Source organism: Mauremys reevesii, linkage group 2, assembly GCF_016161935.1.
Source record: "Mauremys reevesii isolate NIE-2019 linkage group 2, ASM1616193v1, whole genome shotgun sequence".
In the NCBI taxonomy this organism is placed as follows: domain Eukaryota; kingdom Metazoa; phylum Chordata; order Testudines; family Geoemydidae; genus Mauremys; species Mauremys reevesii.
The window spans coordinates 44,402,590-44,416,509 of NC_052624.1; the positions used below are offsets into that span (position 1 = coordinate 44,402,590).

Below are 13,920 nucleotides of genomic sequence, written 5' to 3' on the forward strand. Positions count from 1 at the left end.
AAGAATGGAGCAGATAGGCTCATTAGAGGAAAATCCCTATAATGCACACAGATGTCATAGATCCAAAACACAGTGACTATCACATTTTTGGATCACTATCAATAGCAGCATATCTGGTATATGTCAGCCCATAATTTAATTGTATTAATTAATTGTATTTATTAGAGTCTGCTAAATTCTTAAAGGGAAAGTGTAAAGTCACCCCAGAGAGGAATCATTGTGTTCCTCTTGTAATGAATGTGTCATTTTGGTTAGAGTAGCTTTAAGTGATGTTTGTGGCTCTCATAAGCATAGTGAACATTGTACTGTAACTGAGAGTGTTGTAAGAGTGAAATAGGGATGGGAAAAACAAAATGGTAATCGTAGTTTCGTGCTTTTCCTCCTGTGGTAAGTAAAGTTTTTTCAATATATATGTTATGAGATACATGTTCTGGTGACTCATAAAATATTGACCACAGAAATTTCACCTTTAGTCTAAGGTGTACCGTATATTTTTGGCACTGACCTAGCACTGAGTGTAGAAAATCCTGGAACCAGTGTAATTTTCAGTCCCTGAATCTTCAGTGATGCGAGATTCTGCATTTTTAACTATACTGAATCCAGCTGCTATTAGTAAGGAGAGTAACTAGCTTGTATGTAGGTATGTTTGTTTTAATTCTCCTTGCTTGTGTTTCAGGCTAAGCTATGTGAATCATGCAGAGGATCTGGCCTCCAAACTACTTCAGTGTTTCCCAAAGAACAGATTGTCAGCACAGGCAGCCCTGAACCACGAATATTTCAGTGATCTGCCCCCACGGCTATGGGAGCTAACTGACAGTGAGTATGACAAAACCTCTGAGCTGAATAAAAGCAAGGAAATCAGTATATAGATATATATATTTGAGCGAAATTCTGTAGTTCAAATTGCATAGTTTGCTTGACACAGGAAAAAATGGATTCTCCTTTGCTATCTCTACTCTGCAGTCTGCAGCTAGCTATCTTTGTATTTGATTATGTGTGCAGCCAAGAGAATTATCTGAATTGTCATAAAGCAAAAGGAAAAAAATACAATTTACATATTTAGTGCTTTTCACATCATAACATACAGTACTTTTTAACTAGCTGCAGCACACAGGATAAAAATCCAGCAATGTTTGATTCTCAGACACTGTATCTGTTATAACAATAACGCTTTAAAAAGACTTGGCATTCAGAAGACTGAGGAACACAAAGTAGACAATTGGTTAATTTGCTGAATTGAAATGTATGAGAAGAAAACTTCATTTTATTAGCTGAGAATGCTTTCAGTATTCACACACAGCTCTTTTGTTTCTCCTATTAAGCAAAATGCATTCCAGTTGTCTTGGCAAAAATGTTCCATCCAGCACAAATGCTGTCAATTGCTTTTTAAATATTTCTGAAGTACTTATACCACAGATTTCCTTATCTTTTTCCAGAATGTTAAATGTCACCACTATGAATTCTGGCAAACCCATGCTTACAATACATAAGGGCATTTTTGATGCAGAGACTGTTTTGTTACCATAAATAGGTTTCATATGGGAATCTTACTTGTGATTTTTATTTAAATCAATTCTTGCACTCTAACCATAGCAGTTGTTTTCAGTTTTCAAACACAAGTACCTTAATAGAAGATCCAAATCCAATATCCAGAGACTTAAATCATCATGTGGCCATGTAACAATGGCATTTATGTGCCTATGTAAGATGATTTGAGCAATAAAATGTGAGATTTGGACATTAATGTTTGAAAAACTGGGCTCAGGATGCAAATATTAGTCAACAGTAGATTTTTTTGTTTACTTCACTTTTAGTAAGTCAACTTTCCCTCTTCCAAATTTGTAGTAGTTCTGTCTGTAACAGGGTCTCATGTTGAGGCAGTTCTGTAAACTGGCACTCAAGGTACCTTGCTCCCTGCTTTTGGGACTAACCCCCATTTTGGAGAATGCAGAGATAAAAATCCTTGTCACTAATTAGAGGTTATATTCTCCAATTCACCTGCAGTGCTAATAGATGTTCAGTTCCTCTGTTAATACTAGATCCAGGACTCTCGCCCTCCTACCCAGACACCAGCCCTCTTTCCAATGCACCCATTCTTAAGCTAATGAGGCTGTAAGGAAGTCTGTCTTTGCTGAAAGTATGATGCAAAGAGATTCATTAGTTCATGGCTAATCAAACATCAAACATGCCAGTTTAGTTATCCCCTTCCCACTAAATGGAAAACAAAAATCAATCTGCATTGGTGACATCTCAATCCTGTCTGACTGTACAATTTAGTCTATCCAGGATTTTGATAGTTTATGAATTTTGAATTCTGTAGTAGTACTTTTCTGTTAATATGGATTTATTACCCACTTGCCACTTAGTTTATCAGTCAGTGGTTAAATCCAGTTCTATCAGTGAAGTAAATGCCTACACATTATCACTCTGCAGCAGGCTGCCAACAGAGACAGTCTTGTCCTAGTCATTAACAAGCACAATGTATGCAGAACACCAGAGGGGAATTAAAACCACAAAAAATACCTCAGGGTGGTATTTTTAATATGAGAATTTAATTTGTAATTTCACAGATTAAGAATTTTGGCTGCATTAATCCTTTTATCAGCTCACAGCAGGTTATTTGCAGAAGCATAACCATGAGGCGATATTCATTGGCAGAAACACGTCTTTGCATAACGTTAAACATCAGGAGCAGTGAAACCTTTTGAAGGGGGGAGAATAAAGATGAAAAATCATTATATTTTAAAGCAAGGTTCTGTTAAATGCCTCCAGTAAAATTTTTGAGTTACAGATATACTCTTTCTGTGTCTAGTAGATAATCATTATGAACCATAAATCCAGATGCAAGAAAGGACAATCCGAGTATCAAATACTACAATCATTTCTATTTAGTACAACTTGGATATACTTGTAAACATATTTACAAAACAAAGAAGTCATATACTTTGGAGACGTTGGAAAATGTTTACTTTGTAGTGAAATGACTAGTTTTGGTGACTTCATTTGTCTGAGTTAATACTTTATCCAGGTGTCTGGACAGGTTTCCTATTTATACGTTATTTTAGTTTAAATTTTTGGATAAATGCAACAGTATTTAGCACACAATACAGTCAACAGCCTTGCAATCAAAACACCACAAGGCCATTTTCAGAGTCTATTTTACAGATGGTCCTCTTCATGGAACATACATTATACTGCAAAGTCCACATGCAAAATTGAAATCTTTAACATAAAAAGTCTGTGGAGAATCACAATTGTGTGAGAGGGGAAAGGAATCCCTACCATTAGAAGGAATTTTGACGGAAACACTTTTCCATCAGAAATTGGAGTTTCATCTGAATCAAAACAATATGTGGAAAAGTGTAGATTTCAATGAACTTTTTATAGAATAAGTGTCAACAAATCATATCAACATTTTAACTTTTATGATATAATTTTAACATATAATTTATACTGTATTGTAATGATTTGCTATAACTGAAACAAACCTTTTTTACGTTTTTTTAAATGAAATGATTCAACATTATTTAAATGAAATATTATGTTTTGAAATGTGAACTTTTAGAATTGACATTCCGTGAGAAATGTTGAAATTTTGACTTTTTGTTCTGATTCAGAATGAAAAAAGTTTTGATATGTTGGAATTGCCCATGGGATGGGAATTCCATTTTCCAATTAACTCTACCTAACCTACACTGCAATCTTCACTTTCAGTGTATAAAATTTCAAAAAAGACATAGGAATAGTGAATCTTATAATGCTGTTACAAAATTAATGCAAAAAGGGAATAATTCCGCTCACTAGAAGTGTAAAGAACAAATGAATTTGAACAATGATGCTTTGAGACCAACCTAATCATTCCACACTGGAATACTGAAATACAGTACAATACCTGAGATCACACAGTCTTCCAAGAACCCCAGACTTTAGCTGTAATATAGAAACTAAATACTTATACTAACTATGCCAGATTTCATTTTCCATAAAAAAAGTAATTTCCCTCACTCTTTCCTACTTAAATAAGCTCATAAGCATTTCCATGCATAAATATGTGCAAGTAATTTGTAACACACTTTCCGATTTTAAAAAAGACCACAGAAACACCCAAAATAAATTTTAGTATGAGTACAGTACAACAGAGATAATAATTACAAGACTATGTATTATAATAGTGGAATACAGTCTCCATAAAATAAACACAGTAGCTGAATATTTAAATGCACAAAAATAATGTGGTGACTCTAACACCTATTAGCTGCACTAGTATCTGTTGGACAAAAAAAAATGAAGGTTTTTAGTGACTATAAAGACTCACCATTTTATTTAATTTTATACAACCAAATGTAATATAACCTCTAAATGTGCACCTGTAATTTTGTTCTCTCAATCTCACAGGGGCACATAAGAGATTTTTTTTTATGCCTAACAGCCTGATACACAGGTGCTAATGGTTGCAAAAAAGAAAAAATCCAGTCTGAGGGATTCTAATTGGAACTAGGTTTCTTGAACATCATTGCGAACCCTTCACCATTTGTATTTTGACATTCATCATTAATATTATCATGGCCATTAATAATTAGTTCCATACACAAACTTTCCTGCCATCACCTTGCAATTTTGATACAGTTTTTTCCAGTGACTCAGCTACAGATCTGATAGACTCGACCTGCATTATGTAGAGAAATTTGGTTTGCTTTTAAATATTCACTGGATATTTTTAAAACCACTTTTAATGGTCTCTATCACTGTGGTTCTGTTCTGTTCTTTTGCAATGGAGGAAAGGCAAATGCAGAGGCTCATTCCACAGGCAACAGAGTTTTGAAGCTGGAAGACATGAAGTCAAATTATTGAATGTCCTGTCTTATTTTTAGAAATTCTAGTAACATTTCTAAAGGTTACACAGGAGAAACTTCAAAAGTAATAGGAAAAACTGAATCACAGATGGGAGCAAAGTGAGCAAAAACAAAAAAACAAAATCTGAAAACACAACTCTTTACAAGATGTCTGACAACGTTGTATGCTCACATAACAACCTCCCCCATAAACAACCCTACTTCCTTCCCACTGAAGATTTTAAAAAATAATTTAGAAGTAGCACAAAGCTTCTTCCTTATTTCAATATCTGCCACAGCAGTTAGCTGAATCTTTTTAAAGCAATACATTTATCATAAAACAAAATAATTAAGATTCTTAATTGTCACTTTTTCCACAGTGTCTTCTATTTTTACGGTACCGAATGTAAGGTTACAACTAGAGGTTGGAGAAAGCATGAGAGTCTTTGGGAAAAACAATAGTTATGGGAAAGCTCTATCAAACAGCAAGCACTGAGGAGAATACTTAAACTCACTACGGAGAATTGCAGGTAAGAATGCTTATCAAAAAGAATTTCTTTGAATACATCATTGGATTAAATTGTGCTCTAGAGGTGCAAAAAAAAAAAAGAACAAAAAAAAAAAAGGAATTACGTGCATGTGGGTAAATCTGAGGTTGGATTTTGCATGAGTAGGATAGTTGTTAGTCCCAGGCACAGTGAAGAGGTGGGCTGAAATATTGTGACTGACATGTTGGGAATTTTGCAGAAGCCAATAGGAAACTCCTTGCTGATATAGCCGACAATGGTCATTACAAGCTGGTACCTAGAGGGAGTAACTGACTTCTGGTGAGGTATTGATGAAAGTAGGCATTTCACGTCGCTTTTGCTATTAGATATGGGTTGAGAGACTAGTGATGAGTTCAATAAGACTAAGAGTCCTATCCGGAGTTTACCACCATGACAAATGGAGGGCCAATGCCCTTGATGGAGGGAATGATCTTGGTTGGCTCCTATAAATAAATCTCCTTTTCTACCATCATCACTTTGGTCTTGTGTGGATTCAGTTTGAGCCCACAGCTCTTCAATCATAAGTTCTAAAACATATTTCAGTGTGGAAATACTGCTTGTTATGGCATCAGACTTTCTAACAGCATTGTGGAGACCTGTATGTTTCTGGGCCGTAGGGGATGTCTTCCAAGTTAAAATAGGTGGATGCCTGTTATATATTTTGTATGGACCTACTAATTACTTTTTGTCTGTTTGCATTATTACTACAGTATAGGCTTAGCAGGGCTTTCCTCCCTTTGACACACACTCTTTTAGACCACCAACGTCCCCTTTTCCACCCACACCTCCTAGGATGTCTTTTGTGCCTGTAATATCTAAATAGAGTTAGACGTCTTTTTTTCATAGCGACATCTGGGATGTATCATCAGGAGTGTTGTAAGCAAGACATGAGAAGTAATTCTTCCACTCTAGTCCACACTGATAAGGCCTCAACTGGAGTAGTATGTCCAGTTCTGGGTGCCACATTTCAGGAAAGATGTGGACAAATAGGAGAAAGTCAGGAGGAGAGCAACAAAAATTATTAAAGGTCTAGAAAACATGACCTGTGAGGAAAGATTGGAAAAACTGGATTTGTTTAGTCTGGAGAAGAGAAGACTAAGAGACATGTAACAGTTTCCAAGTACATAAAAAATTGTTACAAAGAGGAGGGTGAAAAATTGTTCCCCTTAACCTCTGAGGATAGGGCAAGAAGCAATGGGGCTTAAACTGCAGCAAGGGGAGGTTTAGGTGGACATTAGGAAAAACTTCCTAACTGACAGAGTGGCTAAACACTGGAACAAATTGCCTAGGGAGATTGTGGAATCTCCATCACTGGAGGTTTTTAAGAACACAAACACCTGTCAGGGATGGTCTAGTTATTATTTAGTCCTGTCTTGAGTGCAGGGAACTGGACTAGATGAACTATTGAAGTCCCTTCTAGTCCTACAGTTGTTTGATTTTATTATCAGCACAATTTAGGCAACAATTACACTTATTTTCTTACTAATTTATGGAGCACCCAAAGCATCTCTCATATTGGCCTTATGTCACTTCAAATTTAGTCCATTGTTTAAAAGAATTGTCTTTTGAAAGAGGCACTTTTCTGTTTGCAGGTTAGAATATATTTTACTGTTTAATGTTGTTGACATCAACAAATTAGCAAGGAGCTATGAGAAGTGAGGTAAACTGTAATGTTACTGTATCGCCCACTATAAAATTAGCCTAATGGATATTATCTCATATTCATACTGTTAATATTCTTTGTGAAAAATAAATAAATGTTGTTAGCTATGTGTATATGTTGCATTATCAGATATCCACCCCAAATAAATTCTTACTGCAGTCTCTACCATTATAAAATTACATTCAATTCTATTTTTTAAAAACCTGTAAAGTTAAGGGCGTGGTTTCCAGGGTGAACAGTGACTGTTAAAAACTGACGCAATCAGATTTCAGTTCTTGGCAATCTGTCCCAGTTATTGCACATGCTTTTCTCCAGCAAAGCATTTAAGACTTTCTAATGTCAGAAATGAGACCGCCTCAGAGCAGTCTGTTTACATCTTTATTGACAAGCTAAAGCCCTACTTTTTTCCTGGAGCTGTGCCTCTGCAGACATTCTTCAGTCTTGCTTGTTTCAACATGATACATCACCCATCTAAAAAATAAATGTAGAATGTCCCCATCTGCGGTGAATGCCTTTTGTTTGGAAGCTTATGTACAGAATCTCATTTCTGTTGCCTCCAAACAAGAATTTGCACAGAATTTGCAATATAAGTTCATATGTGAAAGTAAGCTGTTAAAATAATGGAAAGAAGGACATTTTGCTCATTCTTCAATACCTATATGAACAGAATTAGGTTGTTTCTTTTTCTAGGGCTGTATTTGGCCCATTGTATCTGTTTTGGTATGGAAAAAGAAAGAGCCTGTATATATGTGTGTGTATGTATGTATATATATGTATATATATATAAAAAAAGATGAAGTTGCTACTCCAGAACAATATCTTACATATGTTCAGAACAGCATCTTTCATTCCATAGGATCTCAATGCACTTTCAAATTGATTATTATTTATTTGTATTGTAGTAGCACTTTTGGGTCCCAATCATGGATCAGACCCCTGTTGCTGTACAAACACAGAACAAAAGGATGGCCCATTTCCTAGAGAGTTTACAATCTAAGTATAATACAAGGCACAACAGGTGAACAGAGCCAACCGGGAGCAAATGGTAACAAGGCAAAATTGCCCTAATCCCTGGGCTATAGGGTAGACTGGATGGATATAAAAAAAGTGACTCTCTAGACCAGTAATTAGGGCCCTCAGTTGGGAAGACTGAGACCCAAGTTTATGGCCCTGTTCCAATGACTCTTGAACAATATCCCTGACATGTGCATATACATGCTGGTTTTCAAAAGTCTGAGGTAGGTATGTACAAAAGCCATGCCCACTTTTGAAAATGTGGGTGTAAATTAGTTTGTTGGCAGCACATCTCATGAATGAATCTGAAAATCTTAAGATTCAGATTGAGATCTTCTGACACTGACCTGCTCTGTAACCCTGGGAAACACATTTAACCTATTTGTGCCTTCAATTCTCCATCTCTAAACTGCAGATAATAGTTCTAGCCTACCTTTCCCATAGGGCTCTTGCAAGAATTGAGTAGGCTAGTGTCTGCACAGATGTCTGAAAATATAAAAGGGCTATGTAAGTAGTATTATTAGGAGCACAGAGGAGTAGAAAGCAGCACTGTGAAGGAATAGTAAATGTCTCTCCTTGTCTCCAGATCTACTTTCTTCCATAGACCCTGGAGCAGAATTGAGGTTTTCAGGGTATCTAAACTGAGAAGAGGTGAAAGGGATTGAGATGTTTGAGAGATTTTTCTGCCACTGATGAAGCAAAATAAAAAGGAAATGAGAGCAAAATAGACAGGAGTACAGATGTTTTTATGCTCATTCAGAGGTCTGTCTGTGTTTGCAGAGAGCCTGAAACAATCTCAGGTTTGAACTACCTTCTTTGTTTCAGTGGGCACTGCCTTAGAAGCTAATGATGATCCTAAAATGTACAATATATAACATATTTCTCTGCTCATCAACCCTGTAAAAAGAAGAAATATTTTAAATCATTTGTCTCCCTAAAACTACTGAGTTATAATTAAGCAGGGTTGGTTCCGCCATTCAGCTTGATTTGTTACTGATGAATCTTGGCTTGTTTTCTTCTTCGAAGAGTGATAGAAAATGGCAAAGAAAAATGATGTAAAATTCCCCAGAATGCACAAATACCCCTCAAACCAGGCCCAGAAGCTTGATTGACTGACTTTGGGGGGAGGGGGAGAATGTGTTCTCCTTCTCCTCAGTGATTGCTCCCTTGGCTCCTCTCTGTACCCCTATCTCCGCAGTTACTCTTCCTCAGAAATCTCCTGCTAACCATACCTAAGAAATTAATGCAAGGAACAGAGTTGTTAGCAGGGGTTGGGAAGGGATTTGCAGCATCCCAGAGAGGCACTGCTATCCTTGGAGTACAGCAGTGGTATTGCTGCCTGCCTGCTACATAGCTGCCAACAATCCCAAAACAATGATGAGAAAGCAGTTTTTGAAAACCTAGGCTACCCCACCAGATATGAACTCCTGACATCTACAAATGTGATCTCCCTGAGGGCTAAGCTATGGCATTGCCATGAGCCCAAAGTAGGGAGTGGCACGTTGTCCCGCTGCTCCTGGGGCGCACTGGACAGACAGCATACATCCCCTGGAACACCAGCACAGTAAATCATCAAAGACCAACCTGAAGATTGTTCACTAATGAGGGGAAAATAGTAAATATCAAATAATGAACTTCATATCAGTATTCCTGGAGAAATTCTGCACCAAACAATTAAAAATTCTGTGCACAATATTTTTAAAATCTTCAAAATTCTGCATATTTTAATTGTCAAAGTAACATAATCACGTCAGTTTCCATTATTTTGGTAATTTATTTCAAAATACCTGTCAGCAAGTATGTCTGTAACATACAGACAACAAAAAAGATTCAGGAAATGTTTTTTGACCAATAGATTAAGCATATTAATGCAGAACTCTAAGTAATAAGTCATTTAAGCTACAATACAGAAATGTATTTCCCGCACCTCTCAGAAGCAGTGCAAAGCCTTGGGGGAGTCAGGGGTAATGGAGGAGTGGAGGGAGAGAGAAGTAATTGCCGAGAAGGAGTCTGGGTGTGAATTTGGAGGGTTGTTGGGTGTGGGTGGGAGAAATATGGAACAGGGTGGGGTATTTTTGGGGGTGTGTGAGAGATTGTTAGGGAGTTGGAGAGCCTCTCTCATGCAGATCCTGACAGACCCTTAGCCTCTCCCATTCTGTCACACACATCTGCCCCTGTCCCCATGTATCCCTGCACCCTCTCTCCCGCTTTCCCCATGTGTCCCTGCACCCCGCTCCCATTCAGCCCTGCCTCAGTGCTGTCACTTTCCGTTTTTTTTTTTAAATGGGCAGTAAACATGTCAATACCTATAAAACAAAAATTGGTGGTTGCACACAGCTCTGCCTTTGCCAGTGTCTATGAGAACCAGACTGGGCCACAAAAAACTCCAGAGCCATTTTTGCCCTTTGGTCAGTAAAAATTATGGCCAGAACTTGTTCCTCCAGTAAAGGGTAAATCAAATGGTAATTGAAAAGGCAAAACATTATCTGTTATCAAATTGTATGATATGTTCTCACATAGTAATTCATATCCTGAGTTCCGATTGGTTGGACAAAGACAGAGATGTGTTTCTGACCAATTATTGTGTGCCTCCTAGAGCCAGCAGGGACAATTTAATTCAGGATGGTAACGCCATATGCTTTTAAAGTATTTAACCTGTATTACCATAATGAGATCCCCCTGGCTTTATAAATCTCCTTGACAATTCACTGGAACAAAACAAAAAGTGGCCTTTATTTGTATTGCTTCTCCACAGGCACATGCATACAAGCAATCTTGAATTTCAATTGCAGGATGCTGAATTCTTTCTTCTATGTCCATTTAAGCTGGCAAGTGACATAAAAACCCAGCCAATCAGAAAGGCTATATCCTCATTCAGGTCAGCTCAGCTGTGTGAAACAAAATAAAGCTTAATTGACAACAGTTCCTAATAGAATGGCAAAAACTGCTAATTGCTAAAAAAGTGTGATATCCAAAAACACAAATATGTTTTGTAAAAATGCTTCTCTCCAATCTAGTTGCTTGTCGTTATGTCCGGTGATAAGTGTATTACAGATCAAGCCAAATATTTTCTTTTCAATTTTTTTCCTCTCCTTAGCATTTACAAAATGTGTAAGATACCCTCTTCAGCACTGCTGTATAGGAACATCATTTTTGAAAGCTTTTCTTTAACTCGAGCTGTGGGGAAGCTATAGTCCCGCAGTGTATGAGTCAGTCTGTTTTGAAAAGTCTTTCTAATTCATCATCACCTTGCTTTTCTCTACCCTCTGTGTCCCATCACTGCTAAATCACCCTGGAAAGCTATTTTCTGTGGTTCTAATTCCTGTTCTGAGCGGCATCGGGAGATAAAACTATAGTAATTATAATGAAGTAGGGTCTTCATGAAAGGGAATTCCTGGGCTGAGTTACTTTACTAGCTAACTTGACTTTGATTCTGTAGTTGTTTATGTAATCAAAAGCTGAAAGCCCCACATAGAATTTTATCCTTCCCAGAATTTCTAAGTTCAATATAAAACAAAGTCTTTGTAGAAAAAATAACACTGAAGTGTAACACCACAGTAGATGGAACCATTTTAAAGATAAAGGTGTTTTAGAGTTGGATTCAAATAGTTGTATAAAAGCACTCATGTTGCACCAACTGAAAAGATGGAAGCCTACGTACTAAAGATGGGGGTGTTTAAAGTCCTAGTTTTTCTTGCATCTCTCACTACCAAATGATGGCTATACATCAATGTTGAGGGCCATTTTAATTATTTAACTAAAAATACTGGATTTGCATAAATTGTCTTTAGTGAAAGGACTAATAAGATGCAGTTGTGTTGGGCAGCTGAAAGCAATTTGGGTTTGAGTCCAGTAATAGTGCTAACTGGAACTGAAATTGTGGCATTAATTTTGTAAAACATTAAATTAGTAGTGAGTACACAAAGAGAACTGCAGGATCCTAGAGGTTTTTGTGGCTTTTTTTTTTTTTTACCATTTTTAGTGCCATAATTTTAGAAGGTTAGTAACATAATGGTTTTATGGGGCTATTCATACTGTGTTTTAGTTAGCATCAAAGGATAAGGCCATCACGCTGATGGAAAACACCCTAAATGATATGCACATAGCAATTTGTCCAGGAAAGCCACAGGTTTGGACTATATTCTCATCTTGAAGCTGTTTTGTTCTAATTTGTGGAAAATGGACGTTATAGACCAAACTCTGCCTTCAAGCCCACCATGCAAATACATCGAAGCAGGGGGTTGGACTAGATGATCTCTTGAGGTCCCTTCCAACCCTGATATTCTATGATTCTATGAGACCAGTATGTCCAGCATGCATATGCTCAGAGGGTGAAATTCTCATCCATCATGTAGCAGGTCAGCACTAGGCTATCTTTCAGTCTCACGTAGGATTTGTGCTAGCCAACTGCAGATGGAGCAGTGGCCAAGGGGACCTATATGCCACAGAAAGGCTTTCAGTATCAGCCCCGTGTACTCAGTGGTACTTAAGCACATGTTTAAGTGCTTTCTGAATTGTGTCCATAGTTAATGTATTCTACTCTAACATGGATTTTGTTACTGCTGGTCATATTTACTACAAAAACCACTGGAGTACACAACTCCCTTGGATTTCGGAGATCAAATCCACATTTGGAGTTGGAAATGCACTGACATGAAATTATGCAAAGTAAGCCATTCACTTAAAGAACCCACTTAAGAATCCACACTTGGTGGGAGCCTCTCACATGGTCCCATTGATCCATTCAAACACTGGACCCAGTGGGCCAATCAGGACCATTCATGAAAGGCCAGGAAAGCACATACTCCTCTACGTGTAAGAAATAGACCCTGAGCAGAAGCAGCAGTTCAAATAAGATGGTCCAGAGGAGCAGCAAAGGTATAAGATAGGTATTCGTATAACATGTGGCACAGGTTGCACAAAGTGGGCAAAAATGTTTTTATTTTTTTAAAGTCCTGAACTACAGTGGAAGAGGGGGCAGAAGAGATTTTTGGGGAAGAGAAGTTCTGATTAAAATAACATGAAAAGGGCTTCCCAAACTGTGGGCAGGATTCTGATGCAAGTGCTTAGTAGTAGTTCAAGATGCTTCTTTAAAGGGCCCACGGGGGTGGGGAAGGAGTTGAGGATGAAAGAAAAGGGGCAGTGAGGAAGACAGAATGGGAGACTGTGATCACACTTTGACTTGTTACCTAGAACACTTGCCATGACCAGCTTTTGAAATATCCCAGGCTAGAGTCTATAAATTCTGTATTGTGGCTGTATATTCTGTATTATTCTTTTTTGGAACTTGTAGTTGCATATTTATAAGTGTATTTTTTGAGTTATATTGTTTCACAGTCAGGTCAGCTACACAGCCGCCAGATGAGGAAGGAAGTATCACTAAATTAAAGTCGAACCTGCATCAAGGGAAAATAGCATTTTTTTCTACCTTTGAATAGTCTAATGCTTATGTTTTAGTTCACTTCTGATAATTTACCCTTAAGCATTTTTAGCTGTAGTTTTAAGTAATTTTCAGTGTATAGGATTCTAATTTAGCATCTCAGATAATGCAGTTAATCTCTGAAGATATGGATGGTATTTTCAGTAACACAAATGCTCAGCTAATGCTATTTATCCATCTTTTCATTTCATGTTTGTTTGTTCTTGAATTTGGGATACAGAAGATGAAATCTTGTTTGCCCCAAGTGCACTGTATTGTATTATTAATATTAGAATAGCAACCGATTCCCACTAGACGGTCTTTGTGGTCTGCTCATGCTCTAAGAAGTGTCTAGGCATAAAAGGCTGTTTGAGTTGAAGTGGGCTGATAGTCTGGGATGACATTTGAATGCATAGAGGACAATGTCTAAATGACAATGACTGG

General features: G+C 37.3%; 1 protein-coding gene across 6 annotated transcripts in view; it reads left to right on the top strand.

The window, feature by feature from the left end:
* The window catches only part of CDK14 (cyclin dependent kinase 14), a 543,695-nt gene that overhangs the window by 453,349 nt on the left and 76,426 nt on the right, over positions 1 to 13,920 (top strand). For all 6 annotated transcript variants that reach the window (XM_039522181.1, XM_039522182.1, XM_039522184.1 and 3 more), the window contains 2 exons: positions 677 to 816; positions 5,213 to 5,362. In XM_039522181.1, coding sequence (XP_039378115.1) covers positions 677 to 816; positions 5,213 to 5,328 — 256 coding nt within the window. In that variant the 3' untranslated portion in view covers positions 5,329 to 5,362. The remainder of the gene's footprint in view (positions 1 to 676; positions 817 to 5,212; positions 5,363 to 13,920) is intronic.